This window comes from Symphalangus syndactylus, chromosome 1, assembly GCF_028878055.3.
Source record: "Symphalangus syndactylus isolate Jambi chromosome 1, NHGRI_mSymSyn1-v2.1_pri, whole genome shotgun sequence".
In the NCBI taxonomy this organism is placed as follows: Eukaryota; Metazoa; Chordata; class Mammalia; order Primates; family Hylobatidae; genus Symphalangus; species Symphalangus syndactylus.
In genome coordinates, this window is record NC_072423.2 from 66,415,229 (window position 1) to 66,430,836 (window position 15,608).

At 41.6% G+C, this 15,608-nt stretch overlaps 1 protein-coding gene and 1 long non-coding RNA gene across 2 annotated transcripts in view; one reads left to right on the plus strand and one right to left on the minus strand.

Moving 5' to 3' along the window:
• Positions 1–15,608, plus strand: part of CLUL1 (clusterin like 1) — a 32,704-nt gene that overhangs the window by 16,230 nt on the left and 866 nt on the right. Inside the window, exons 6-7 of the mRNA XM_055236795.2 lie at positions 4,166–4,303; positions 12,440–12,654. Of these exons, the coding sequence (XP_055092770.2) occupies positions 4,166–4,303; positions 12,440–12,654 (353 nt within the window). The remainder of the gene's footprint in view (positions 1–4,165; positions 4,304–12,439; positions 12,655–15,608) is intronic.
• LOC134736856 (uncharacterized) lies at positions 1,973–12,561 on the minus strand. Its single transcript, XR_010121248.1, has 3 exons — positions 12,388–12,561; positions 3,366–3,419; positions 1,973–2,044 (listed from the first exon to the last, which is right to left on the minus strand). It is a non-coding gene; the product is annotated as an uncharacterized lncRNA (long non-coding RNA).

Below are 15,608 nucleotides of genomic sequence, written 5' to 3' on the forward strand. Positions count from 1 at the left end.
CACCAGGCGAGTAGACTAAATCTCTCCAGGCTGGGTGGTATTAAGTGATTTTAGCCTGACTGTTTAAATGGATATCAACTGTCTTGGAATAACATTGAGAATGTGTTCATTAGAACAAAAGGGCTCCTCCCTTCCATGTTGTGTAGCAGCCTTACACAAGCATTGGTTACATTCTCATGTGCACAGGACTGTCAGCAGTGATCAGACATGCCAGAATCTAGATAATTTGCCAACCACTGTAACCCTCTCCCGCACACCAGCTACGAACATGGGTTTCCACTGTCTGCCACCATTGCCTTCTCATTCACACAGCTGGGGGCCAGCCCTACTCTCAGCTGCCTCACACGCACCCTCTCCAGACCCTCCATGCCACTTCCATCTCAGTGATGACCTGGAAAGCCAAAGTCCCCTGTGAATGCAAATATTAAAGACAAAAACAAAATAGCAAACAAAAAAGTCTGTGTTACGCTATTGTACTCTTCTTTCTCCAGTATCCCTCCCCTAGCCAGACAGTACACAGAAGCTACCGCAGAGGAGACATTGTCTTCCCAGATGAGCAAATGTGGACTGTTTATCAAGAACAGTCAGGCAGGGGCTCTACAGCACTTGAATGCGGTTTCCATCACTTTTCTGGACAGGTAGTTGGTGAGGAATAAGCCTACTGCCCCTAGAAAATCTGCCTAATGACTTGACATTTTGAGTTTTGCCCCTTGTGGTAGGCAAAATGACTGCCCAAAATATCCCCACCCTAATCCCCAGAACTTGTGAATTTATGTTATGTGGCAAAGGGAAAGTAAGGTTGCAGATGGAAATCAATTTGTTAATCAACTGACTTTATTTTTATTTATTTATTTTTTGAGACAGAGTCTTGCTCTGTCACCCAGGCTGGAGTGCAGTGGAATGATCTTGGCTCACTGCAACCTCTACCTCCAGGGTTCAAGTGATTCTCCTGCCTCAGCCTCCCGAGTAGCTGGGATTACAGGCGAGAGCCACCATGCCTGGCTAATTTTTGTATTTTGAGTAGAGGCAGGGTTTTGCCATGTTGTCCAGGCTGGTCTCAAACTTCTGACCTCAAATGATCCGCCCACCTTGGCCTCCCAAAGTGCTGGGATTACAGGCATGATCCATTGTGCCCGTCCTCAACTGATTTTAAAATAGAGAGAGTATGCTGGATTATCCAGATGGATTCAACATAATCACAGGGTCCTTAAAAGTGGAAGAAGGAGGCAGAAAAGAATTAATAGCAGTGGCCACAAGAGAAGGACTTGGCTCTACCTTGATGGCCTTGAAGACAGAGGAAGGGGGCCAGGAGCCGAGGAATGTAGGTGGCTTTGAGGAACGGGAAATGGTATAGAAATGAATTCTCCTCTAGAGCCTCCGCAAAAAACTAGCCCTACTGACATCTTTTTTTTTTTTTTTTTTGAGACAGAGTCTCGCTCTGACTTCAGGCTGGAGTGCAGTGGCGCCATCTTGGCTCAGTGCAACCTCCGCCTGCCAGGTTCAAGCGATTCTCCTGCCTCAGCCACCTGAGTAGCTGGGACTACAGGCGCGTGCCACCACGCCCAGCTAATTTTTGCATTTTTTTTTTTGAGACAGATGACATCTTAATTTTAGCCCAGTGAGACCCACTTCAGACTTCTGACCTAAAAGACTAAACAGTAATGAATCTGTGCTGTTTCAAGCCACTGAATCTGTGGTAGCTGTAACAGAGCTAATAATAACAGTAACTGACCAACATTTACTGAGCAAGTTCTGTGTGGCAACCTTCATGGATGGGCCTTATTGGTCATGATTGTTTAAAGGGCCAAAATTAGAAAAATAGCTAACACTGAATTATGAACACCAGGAAAAGGAGAGCGGAAATAAAAATAATCAGAAATATCTTGATAATTAATTTTTTTTGCTTTTTTTGAGTATAGGTTCATTTTGGTCTCATATTTCTTTCCTACCTTGGTCTTTCTGGACCTCAGTTCCTGAGTCTGTTGAAAGCGAATAGGTCCAGGAAAGTAGCTCTTGGAATTGTCTTCATTTGTCTCATGAATCCCTGGAAAGAACAGATGAGATCGTGTTCTACTGTAGCTTGACCAGTGCAGGGTACCGGGAGACCTGGTTCTAATCCTGCCTTAGAGAGTGTTAGTTGACATTAATTTTTGCATGGGAGAAACAGACAGGCAGGTGGGAGAGTAGATGATTTATCTCAGTGACTGCACTGGAAGTAGCTCCCTGGAAGGGTTTTGAGGTTCTGTCAAGGCTAGACTTAAGTGAGGTGATGGATTGTGCTGTGGCTGCGGCATGGGGAATTAGTGTCATATGGGCCTAGAATTTGTCATCCTTGGTGTACATACCAGGTATTAATCTAGATGCTAGAGATAAAGTGATGATTACGACACAGCCTCTGACTTCCAGGAGCTCAGTCCAGAGAAAGGAAAGCAGATTAGTGAACAATTACATCACCATATCGTGGGTAAAATGGCAGAAGAAGGTACTGAAGAATGACAAGATTAAAATGGCAAGACCAAGTCCCTTCCCTCAAGAGGCTTAGAGTCTAATGGCAAAGATAAGAAAGCAAACACTACATAAAGCAAGAATTAATTCTACACTGGAAATTCTCACAGGGGGCTATACAGGGCAGAGAAGAGGGTCCAAGAAGGCAGCTGGGAGAAATTGACTTCCTAGTCACCAAAGGGGATGGGTACCTTACATGCCATTCCATCGAACAATGCTTCGCTGTTTTTAAACTACGGACTTTGCAATTTATCTCAAAATAAAATGTTTCATTTTTAAATGCTGAGGATTTAATCTAACAGAAAATCATCAGGTTGTAAATTAGTAATACATGTTTCCTAATGTCAAACACTCTATCAGGAACTGCCAATTTTCTGTTGGATAGACTTCTCTTTTACACATTTTTATATGGATTGTTAATTCTCCTAGGGGAAAAAACTTCTCAAAACTTGATCTGCTTTAGGTATTTTCCTAAATCTTTGACCCCTTGTTCATAACAGTATATACATCTCCACACACACATACACACATATGTGTGTGTATATATATGTGTGTGTGTGTGTATACTCATATATGAGAAATGCAAAAAAAGAATAGTAATAAAATAAACACCTATCACCCACCCACAAGAAACAGACATTTCTAATATCTTTGAAACTTCTTCCCAATTGTAGCTTAAAAAATTAATTATTAAAAGATTTTCTAAAATACAGAAAAGTCCAAGAGAAAAAGTGGTTCACAATCACCTATTTACTTACTCCTATTGAAATCAGAAATACTGATGATATAAATAAGACACACGATTTTTAAAGTAATCAAATATATAAAAGAACAAATAAATGAAAGCTGCCCTCTCCTACCTTATCAAGTCCTTATTCTAAAAGATAGTTATTAATAATTCTTCATGACTCCTCCTAGAAAATAAAATTACATGCATTAATATATGTGTGTATATACTACTAATAAATTTCTAGTAATGAGATTCTTGGATTCAAGAGTATGTGCAATTTTTAATAGATGTTCAGTTATCCTAGGAAATTATTGCACCAACATGCATTTCTGTGTCTAAATACAGGAAAAAGGGCTGGGCGTGGTAGCTCATGCCTGTAATCCCAGCACTTTGGGAGGCTGAGGCGAGTGGATCATTTGAGGTCAGGAGTTCAAGAAACCATCCTGGACAATATGGCGCACCCCCACCTCTACTAAAAGTACAAAGATTAGCTGGGCGTGGTGGCTCTCACCTGTAATCCCAGCTACTTGGGAGACTGAGGCAGGAGAATCACTTGAACCCGGGAGGCAGAGGTTGCAGCGAGCCAAGATCCTGCCACTGCACTTTAGCCTGGGCAACAGAGCAAGACTCTGTTTTCCATCTGCAACCTTACTTTCCCTTTGCCACAACAGAGCAAGACTTGATTTCCATCTGCAACCTTACTTTCCCTTTGCCACATAACATAAATTCACAGGTTCTGGGGATTAGGGTGGGGATATTTTGGGCAGTCATTTTGCCTACCACAAGGGGCAAAAATAAATCAATTAAATACATACATAAATATAGGAAAAAGATTTTGAAAGCACTGGTAAGAAAAAGCAGTGGCATTGTCTCCACTTCTTTAAAGTGAAAACTTATGACACTAACGTGTAAATGTTATGTTCCCTGTAGCCCCTGACCACGGAGGCCTGATTTCAAAGATGTTACCTGGGCAGGACAGAGGACTGTGTGGGGAACTTGACCAGAATTTGTCAAGATGTTCCAAATTTCATGAAAAATGCCAAAAATGTCAGGCTCACCTATCTGAAGGTAAATAATTGCTATTTTTTTGTATTATACTGTAAGTTCTGGGGTACATTTAATTACAAAGTTTTGGTGCCACAAAAGAAATAGCACTTGAATATAAAATTTTCTTTTTAATTCTCAGCAAGGCAAGTTACTTCTATAGGAGGGTGCGCCCTTACAGATGGAGCAATGGTGAGCGCACACTTGGACAAGGGAGGGGAAGGGGTTCTTTTCCCTGACGCACGTGGCCCCTGCTGCTGTGTCATTCCCCTATTGGCTAGGGTTAGACCGCACAGGCTAAACTAATTGCGATTGGCTAATTTAAAGAGAGTGACGGGGTGAGTGGTTTGGCAGGAAAAATGGTTATGACAGAGCAGGTAATCGGAATGAGTCAGGGCGGAGCAGGTAATTGAAAAAGGTTGCTTTACAAGGAAATTAAGTTTAAAATTAGAGGGCAAAGAATTGAATGTACTGACATATTGATTCTTTGAAAAGAAATTTAGAACCCATATCTAACTTTTTTTAGGATTTCTTTAGTATTCTGGACAGAGGACAAAATCTCATGTCACAAGCATGGTGGATTCATTTGCTTTCCTCCAAGCACTTTTCTGCAGGCTCATTTCCATCTGTGGACGCTCAATGTAGGTTTATAAACTGTTTTTTTTTTTTGAGATGGAGCCTTGCTTTGTTGCCCAGACTGGAGTGCAGTGGCGCAATCTCACCTCACTGCAACCTCCACCTCTTGGGTTCAAGAAATTCTCCTGCCTCAGACTCCTGAGTAGCTGGGACTACAGGCATGTGCCACCACGCCCTGCTAATTTTTTTGCATTTTTAGTAGAGACAGGGTTTCACCATATTGGCCAGGCTGGTCTCGAACTCCTGACCTTGTGATCCGCCCACCTCAGCCTCCCAAAGTGCTGGGATTACAGGCATGAGCCACTGTGCCCGGCCTGGTTTATAAACTTTTATTATTCCAAAGTATGTCATTCTTTCACTTTCTTTAATTCCCTAATTGTTCTTGTGATGTTTTGTTTTTTATGATTAATGACCAAACACTAATGTGTGCAAAAGAAAAACCTTGAGCAAATTAGGGCAACTCCTTCCTTCTTACCGCCAAGAAAAAGAACCCCCCCACACCCTCACCCACCCCCACCCCCTCCACCCCCACCATGAAAGAAACCTTTTCAATGAAAGAAACCTTTTCAATCAATGTTTAGACAAGTGAAATTTTTTTTTTGAAAGTGGCATTGGCTCTTTCCCATTGGTGGGTTAATTAACTAATTAGCATTTAAACAGGGAAAGTGGCTTCTTCTCCCAAGCCCCAGGAATCCTTTTCCCTCCCAGAGTGGCCTTTCTAGTCCTTCCCCAGGTAGAAAATCATTCTCCCTTTCCTCCATCCCTCCCTTCATTCCCTTTTCCTTCTCCAGACTAAAGTCACTCCTCCCACCCGACCAGGGCCAAATTACAAATTTTCTTATATAAAACAAGAGCTTTTGATTCCTATGCTTCTGCATTTTATCTCACTAAAGCCCTAAGGGAAGGAAATTTTGAAAGTGTGGCTAATGGCTTAGAGTAGGAAATTGGAAGATACAGGACGGACAGAAATCAACATGTCAGTAAATTCTACAACACTAGCTAGAGATCTGGGGCAAGTCATTTATGCTGTCTAGGCCTCAGTTGAGTAATTTGTAAATAAAGGACCCAAGATAATCTTTGGGTTCTAACACAATTCTGTAAAGCAGTGGTCCCCAGCCTTTTGGCACCAGGGACTAGATTCATGCAAGACAATTTTCCAAAGATGGTGGGGCAGAGGGCACGTTTGGGGATGATCATCAGGCATTATTCTCCTAAGCAGCGCTCAACCTAGACCCTTTGCATGCACAGTTCACAATAGGGTTCATGCTCCTCTGAGAATGGAATGCCTCCGCTGATCTGACAGGAGGTGGGGCTCAGGCAGTCATGCTTGCTCACCTGCCGCTCACCTCCTGCCGTACAGCTCTGTTCCTAAGAGGCTACAGGCTGATATGGGTCCATGGCCCAGGGGTTGGGGACCCCTGCTATAAAGGAAGTTCAGAAAAATCAGATTATAATTCATTTACTACCAAGTAATAGCTCTTGTGCCCTTAACTTCCCACAGTGAAGACCACTGGAGTAATTTATATAAACACAAAGAACAAAAAGCATAGTCAGTGGAAACTCCTGTCCCTCCCTTTGCTTTCCCTCCTCAATCTAACAGTGAGCAACTTGCAACAAATTTTGCTGTTCAGAGAAAAGGGAGAATGGAATTGTTACAATCTTTTCTGTCACCTAGGCCGGAGTGCAGTGGTGTGATCTTCGCTCACTGCAACCTCTACTTCCTGAGTTCAAGCGATTCTGCTGCCTCAGCCTCCTGAGTAGCTGGGATTACAGGCATGTGCCACCACACCTGGCTAATTTTTGTATTTTTAGTAGAGGTGGGGTTTCACCATATTGTTCAGGCTAGTCTCGAACTTCTGACCTCGTGATTGTCCACCTCAGCCTCCCAAAGTGCTGGGATTACAGGCGTGAGCCACCGAGCCGGCCAACGAATTGTTACAATGTTAAACAACATAATATCCTAAACATATTGGCTTTTAAAGTATCATTAGATACACCACAATACTAATAAAAGTTACCTTTGGGTTTTAAGATTAAAGATGATTTTTAAAAATACTTCTTTCTGTATTTTCCAAACTTTTAACCATAAACATAAGATATTCCTTGACTTAGGATAGGATTATGTCACAATTAACCCACCATAAGTTCGAAAAACCGTAAGTTGAACCATTGTAAGTTGGGGACCATATGTACATGTATGCATATATGATATTAAAAATTATTAGACATCTTTAAAATTTGACTTTTTAACATATTACTTTTATTTAATCACCTTGCTCAAGGAGCCTGTAAATTACATATTAATATTCTCCATTATGAAATAGGTCTTTCCATTGTGCAATTTAATGCACTGTAGAGGTTCTAAACATCTATATGCTTTGCAACTCAAAAGGAGTAAAGTTCCCTTTCTAATTTTTTTATTCAATTAAATAAAAAAACATGAATTTAATAGAGTCTATTAAATTAGATCATTATTCGAGTGGTTAGTAAATCTATTTAGAGTCAACAACACTCCCTTTCTCTTTTTTTTCTTTTTTGAGCTGGAGTCTCGCTCTGTCGCCCAGGCTGGAGTGCAATGGCACGATCTTAGCTCACTGCAACCTCTGCTTCCCAGGTTCAAGTGATTCTCCTGCCTCAGCCTCTCGAGTAGCTGGGATTACAGGCACCCGCCACTATGCCCAGCTACTTTGTTGTATTTTTAGTAGAGATGGGGTTTCACCATGTTGGTTAGGCTGGTGGCGAACTCCTGACCTCAAGTGATCTGCCTGCCTCCGACTCCCAAATTGCTGGGATTACAGGTGTGAGCCACCATGCCCAGCCCCTTTCTCCTTTTGAAATATCATTAGCCTGGGTTCTTTGTTTGTTTGTTTGTTTGTTTGTTTTTGAGACGGAGTCTTCCTCTGTTGCCCAGGCTGGAGTGCAGTGGCACAATCTTGGCTCACTGCAACCTCTGCCTCCCAGGTTCAAGTGATTCTCCTGCCTCAGCCTCCGAGTAGCTGGGACTACAGACGCCCACCACCACGCCCAGCTAAATTTTTGTATTTTTAGTAGAGACGGGGGTTTCACCATGTTAGCCAGGATGGTCTAGATCTCCTGACCTTGTGATCCGCCTGCCTTGGCCTCCCAAAGTGCTGGGATTACAGGCTTGAGCCACTGCGCCCGGCCTCCAGCCTGGGTTCTTTTTTTTTTTTTTTTTTTTTTTTTGAGACGGAGTCTCGCTCTGTCGCCCAGGCTGGAGTGCAGTGGCGCAATCTCGGCTCACTGCAAGCTCCGCCTCCCAGGTTCACGCCATTCTCCTGCCTCAGCCTCCCAAGTAGCTGGGACTACAGGCGCCCGCCACTACGCCCGGCTAATTTTTCTGTATTTTTAGTAGAGACGGGGTTTCACCTGTTAGCCAGGATGGTCTCGATCTCCTGACCTCGTGATCCGCCCGCCTCGGCCTCCCAAAGTGCTGGGATTACAGGCGTGAGCCACCGCGCCCGGCGCCTGGGTTCTTATTGTCACTGAATTCTCAGGTTAGTTGGGCTAGTGAGGAATTCAGGTTACACGGGCCACAGAACAAGAACAAGGATTGTTCTTTCTCTCCCTCTTCCACTTCATTCTCTCTCAGCCTCTCCCCACCTCAGTAGTTGGTCTTTTCTCCCCCTTCTTTTGAAAGCAGAGTCCATTATACAAATGGACTTGTCTACTTCTCCACATCCCTCTTGTGCCAAATTTTCTGCCATGGACACATCTACCCCACCTTAGAATGTATATTAGACAATTTTGACATCTAGAATGTCTTGTTGGGCAGGAAAGGGTTTGGAAAGCGTTGCTCCAGGTAGCTTTGATTATAAACTGGACCTTTTCGCGGGGTTACCTAGAGCAGTTGAGAGTGCTCTTTCTCCTGGCCACGTGCGGTGGCTCACGCTGTAATCCCAGCACTTTGGAAGGCTGAGGTGGGCAGATCACCTGTGGTCAGGAGTTTGAGACCAGCCTGGCCAACATGGCAAAACCCCATTCTACTAAAAATACAAAAATTAGCCAGGTGTGGTGGCATGAACCTGTAATCCTAGCTACTCAGGAGGCTGAGGCAAGAGAATTGCTTGAACCTGGGAGGCAGAGGTTGCAGTGAGCTGAGATCAAGCCTCCAGCCTGGGCCTCAGAGCAAGACTCCGTCTTGAAAAATAATAATAATAATAAATAGATAAATAAAAGTTAAAAAAATAAAAAATGAGTGCTCTCTCTCCTGAATTGCTGACTCAAGGACTCTCTCAGCCTGTTTTATCATTTGGAAGGGGGAGTAATGTATCTGCTTCATACACATCTTTAGAAGATTAAATAAAATGTCTGAAGTATCAATGATTCTCATTATTCAAATATTTGTTTTTTAAGTCACAGTTGCAAGGTTATATACAGAAGCATAGGTTTTTGTAACAGAAAAATATACGCTTAATATACTGACCTCTTACAAAAATAGTTCTGCTCAAGCATCCCATCTATGTATCATTAACATCTATTTCATTCTACCCAGCTAAAATAGTTTATTAATAATTCCTGAATGTCACAAGATAATACAGAATAAATCAGATAATACATTAAAATGCACCTGATAATCAATATGCACCAGATAATAGATACAGTGTACATCAGATAATACAGTACAAATTCAATGAAAGTTTAGTGTTGCAAAGGTAAAATGTAAAGAATGTCCTAATGTGCTCCCACACTGCTGAAAACTGTTATTATAAATTGCTTTTTATTATAAATATATAAAGAATGATGTAATAGGCCAGGCATGGTGGCTCATGCCTGTAATTCCAGGTCTTTGGGAGACTGAGGCAGGAGAATCACTTGAGGTTAGGAGTTCGAGACCAGCCTGGCCAACATGGTGAAACCCCGCCTCTACTAAAAATATAAAAATTAGCCAGGTGTGGTGGTACACACCTGTAGTCCCAGCTACTCTGGAGGCTGAGGCAGTAGAGTTGCTTGAAACCAGGAGGCAGAGGTTGCAGTGGGTCCAGATCGAGCAACTGCACTCCAGCCTAGGTGACAGAGAGAGACTTTGTCTCAGGAAAAAAAAAAAAAAAAAAAATTCTCAGTCACCTAGATTGAGAAATAGAACATTACCAAAACAGACAAAGCCCCACTGTGTCCCCCTCCACATCACATTCACTTTATCTCCTCAAAAAGAAAGTGCTATTTTGAATTTAGTATTAATTATTTCCTTGCATTTCTTCCTACTCATATCGTGCCTATATACATATAATATATACACACGCCTATATCATACATAGCAATGTTTTACATTTTTATTTTTGCATTGTTAATGTAGAATTTTTAAACTTAAAAATATGCTTCATACAGCCAGGTGTGGTGGCTCATGCCTGTAATCCCAGCACTTTGGGAGGCCGAGGTGGGCAGATCACGAGGTCAGGAGTTCGAGACCAGCCTGACCAATATGGTGAAACCCCATCTCTACTAAACATACACACACACACACAAAATTAGCTGGGCGTGGTGGCGTGTGCCTGTAGTCCCAGCTACTCAGGAGGTTGAGGCAGGAGAATTGCTTGAACCCAGGAGGCAGAGGTTGCAGTGAGCCGAGATCACACCATTGCACTCCAGCCTGGGCGACAGAGCGAGACTCCATCTCAAAAAAAAAAAAAAAAAAAAAGCTCCATACAAACATGAAATGTGCACATGTCTGGCTGGGTGCGGTGGCTCATGCCTGTAATCCCAGGACTTTGGGAGGCCAAGGTGGGCAATCACTTAAGGCCAGGAGTTCGAGACCGGCCTGGTCAACATGGTGAAACCCCGTCTCTACTAAAACTACAAAAATTAGCCAGGCATGGTGGCGTGCGCCTGTAGTTCCAGCTACTTGGGAGGCTGAGGCGCAAGAATCACTTGATCCCAGGAAGCAGAGGTTGTAGTGAGCCAAGATTGTGCCACTGCACTCCTGCCTGTATAACAGAGTGATACTCTGTCTCAAACAAAAAAGAAAGAAAAAGAAAAAAGAAATGGGCACATGTCAAATGTTAATTTGACTATTTAACTTATTAATGAAGGAACCAGCAGGGTGTTAGAGCTGGGTCAAAGAAGTATAAGAGAGACTGGAGTGCTTACAGTCAAGGAGAGACAGAATGCTGAAAGATTATGAAATTAGATATGTTAGTTAATATTCAAAAGGGCAACTAAACTGTAAATCTTGCCATTATCTTTTGTATCAGACCAAAATAATTTACATCTCTACTAGACAAACATTTGCCACTTTTCAATCCATAATTTACGGGTAATTTCATGGAGTCCGGCCCTAATCAACAGTACATAGTGAAGCCAGCAAAGGATCTCTTCCCTAGACCTTGAAGTGATCTTTGGGTGGACCCCTTAGACAATAATTTAGTATGACATCGAAAGGACACGCACGCCTGGGCAGCATAGTGGGACCCGCCTCTACAAAAAAATTAAAAATCAGCCGGGCATGGTGGTGTGAGCCTGTAGTCCCAGCTACTCAGGAGGCTAAGGTGGAAATAGCACTTGAGCCCAGGAGTTCGAGGCTGTAGTGAGCTATGATCATGCCACTGCCCTCCAGCCTGGGTAACAGAGTGAGAAACTGTCTTGAAAAAAATAAAAAGAAAAGAAAAGAAAAAGAAACAGAAGGAAATGCAGCCATTCTTTTGCCTTATTTCCAAGTTCCGGATAATTTTTCTTTCTTAACAATATAAGTATTATCACTTATGTATTCTTTTGCAATATGGCTTTTCACTCAGTGTAGTTTGCAAGGGTTATAGCCATGTGAATGCGTGCTGCTCTAGTTCATTAATTCACTGTTGTATGTTGGTGTATGTAGGCATATCACAATTTATTTATTCATTCCCTAGCTGAAGTACATTTGCTTTCAAGGTTTTGCTATTATAAACAAATATCATACCTTTAATCAAATAACAATTTTGTCTCTTCAATCAGCTTTGATTTACTTTGTTCTAATACTAAGCACACAACTATAATTATAATTTCATTATTGATAAATATAAAATATTTTCCAAAACATCACAAATCTTTTTTTTTTTCACTATTTACTATACACTTTTGGTCTTAATTTAAAGCGGCTTCACTATATGTGGTTCTTTTCCTCTTTTCCCATACTAATTACTGGTACTGGACTTATACATCCAAAATCAAATAGTAGTGTCCTTTTTAAGGGATAAATGGGATGTGATGTAGAAGGGGCATAGTAGGGACTTCATCTGTTTTGGCAAATTTTTTCTTAATATAGTTGGTAGGCATGTGGAATTTATAACAGAAAGTTCTGTCTCCAGCCCAGTTTCTGTTACATAAAACCATATAATTAACAGTTAAACTGGATCTGGTTTGACACAGATGTAGGCGATATTAATAATTACTCTAGAACAACAGACATAACTAAAAACTCCTACAGGCAAAAGGGGAAAATAGAGAATGTAAGGGCTGGGATGTAAGCCCATGTTGCCCACCTCCAAGTTTCATGGACTTTTTCCTTCTCCACGTTACTTTCTTCTTTGCTAGACTGTCCTGAGGTACCTGCTCTGCACACAGAATTAGATGAGGCGATCAGGTTGGTCAATGTATCCAATCAGCAGTACGGCCAGATTCTCCAGATGACCCGGAAGCACTTGGAGGACACTGCCTATCTGGTGGAGAAGATGAGAGGGCAATTTGGCTGGGTGTCTGAACTGGCAAACCAGACCCCAGAAACGGAGATCATCTTTAATTCAATACAGGTAAAGGCGAGACCCAAGAGCAGATAAGGAGATGACATGTGTATACCTTGATTTCACTGTTAATTTACTTATGAATTGTGTCTGAATTTGAAAACAAGCTTTAGGAGGTATTCATATTTCCATTGTGATTGCCTTCAGGCCGACTTGATTTAATGTAGCTCATGGTCTTTAGAAAACAAGAAAGTCCATAAAGAAAATCAATTTAAAACACAAAATGCTTTCTAATCTGGAAATGGCTATTTCTGCTTAGAGTTATAGGGCTATAACTAATAGAGGTAAACTTGAAGAAATCTCGCCAATGTAGCTTTTAGGAGAGAAGACTTACAAATAAAGCAATTTGAGTTCAAAATTTGACTCTGAAACTTACCAGCTGAGTAAGCTTGGGAAAGTACCTCAACCATTCTAGGCCTCAGTGTTCACCTGTAAAATGGTAACAATCATAGCTATCTTAATGTGTACACCTATAAAGTGATTAGTATAGATTTCTTATACAAAACAAGAGCTCTGTAAATTATAGCTCTTATTAGTTGCTGACACAATAAAGCCACTGAGTTATCTTGAGAATTAAACATTTATATGTTACTCTTCACATAAAAATACATTGCCAGCTGGTCGCGGTGGCTTATGCCTGTAATCCCAGCACTTTGGGAGGCCGAGGTGGGTGGATCACTTGAGGTCAGGAGTTCGAGACCAGCCTGGCTAATGTGGCGAAACCCCGTCTCTACCAAAAACATAAAAAATTAGCTAAGTGTGATGGCGCACACCTGTAATCCCAGCTACTCAGAAGGCTGAGGCAGGAGAGTCACTTGAACCCGGGAGGCAGAGGTTGCAGTGAGCTGAGATCGTGCCACTGCACTCCAGCCTGGGTGACAGAGGGAGACTCTGTCTCAAAAAAAAAACAAAAATAAAAACATTTTGCCATCTTAAATTCTACCTATACCATGACTCCCAGATTCAGTCAATAACTTTTTGCATAACATGCAAGTGACTTTTCTTCCTAAGACATCCCCCCTCCAACACACACACATTACTTTAATCTACAAATGCACCAGGCTAGTGATTCCTGATGAGGCTGGTATTGAGGGGTTCCCAAAAAGACCTGGATACAAAAATTACTGGGCAGAGCAATTGAAGATGCAATATTCTGTGTAGTATGTCAGTGCCCTATCCAGATCCCTGGGGATCCCTTTTACCAGCTCCCACTGGTGCTGGTGCTGCTGCTAACTGCTTATCTCTGAAACTTTCTCCCAAAGATTGCCCTTGGGGCACTTATGCCCCAGAGCTTCCTGCATGATCAGGCTGAGGCTAACGGTCATCTGAAGCCATATCCTTGCTTAGCTCCTTTCACTTCTCTAGTTTGCTTTCCTCATCCCCTTAAAAGTCGCACCTGAGAGCACTACTTTATAAACCACTTCTGTCAGAATTTTAGGCACTGCTTCTAGGAAATTAGACTTACGACATTCTATAATCCAGCATTTCCCTCTTTTTTCAAACTACAAAGCTGTGGATCATGCATGATTTGAGAAATAAGTTTAGAAAGTCACAGCAAGCTCATTAAAAACAAAATTAAAACCCATACAAAAAATAGAATAGGACAAAGTAGAAAATATTAGCATGCATTGCATTTCATAAGTCATATGCACATCACGGAATTTCATTTCCATTTTGTATGTAGACATACATGTGTGTTTTGAGTAATGATATCAAGTGTATTCATTACTACAGACCACAGTCAAAGGGTTTTGAAAGCCACTGTTCCAATCCCTGCCAGCAATCTGATTCTATAACTCCATTAGATCATACTTGAGGAAGGTAAAATAATGCAACATATTTTGTCATCCTCCCATATATAGACTTTAGTTTAACGAAGAAAAAATCTTGTCTTGAAGAATAAGACTTGAAGAAAAACTTTAGCAGTGCTTTCAACCTTTAGAAATCTACAGTTAATATTTAGTTGTTTTTACCGTTGTCAGTATTTTATATTCTGTGCTTCAATTTATTTCCATTCTAGTGTCTCTGAGTAACACTAACAGATTTATCTAAAATTCTTTATGCTGATAACAAAGGCACATCTATATAAAAACCTCTAGATAAAATAAAATTATGGTTTTCAATTACACATTTTTATGACTATTATTACCACTAAAGAGCATTTACTAGGTGTCAGGCAATGTTCTAAGAACTTTTTCCACATATCAGATCATTTAATACCCTCAATGACCCTATAAGGGAAGTAGAATTCTTTCCCCAGTTTTTCAAATAAGGCACAAAGGAGGTTAAGCAACTTGTCTGAGCTCACACAGCTAGTAAATGGTAGAACTAGAATTCAAACTCAAGCAGTATTTCTCTAGAATCAGTGAACGTAACCACTTTGCTAAACTGCCTGTGAAGTTACTTTTCTCAAAACAGCTCTCTTTTTTTTTTTTTTTTTTTTTTGAGACAGAGTCTCGCTCTTTCACCCAGGCCGGACTGCAGTGACGCTAGCTAGGCTCACTGCAAGCTCCGCCTCCCGGGTTCACGCCATTCTCCTGCCTCAGCCTCTCGAGTAGCTGAGACTACAGGCGCCCGCCGCCACGCCCGGCTAATTTTTTTTTGTATTTTTAGTAGAGACGGAGTTTCACCATGTTAGCCAGGATGGTCTCGATCTCCTGACCTCGTGATCCGCCCTCCTCGGCCTCCCAAAGTGCTGGAATTAGCGCACGGCCCTCAAAACAGCTCTTATTTCACCATGTAAAGAAAAGTACAAACCCATAAAATAGCAAGTGCTGAAGAGAAGTCTTTGAAAGAAATATACAAATTCCAGCAGGTGAAAACGGTTGTGGCCCCTGGTTGTATAATAGTTACATGGGTGTTTACTTTACAATTATTTAAACCAAACATAAATACTTTATGCAGTTTTTATGTATGCTATACTCACCGAAAGAGAAGGGAAAATTTTTTAAATCATTCTCTTA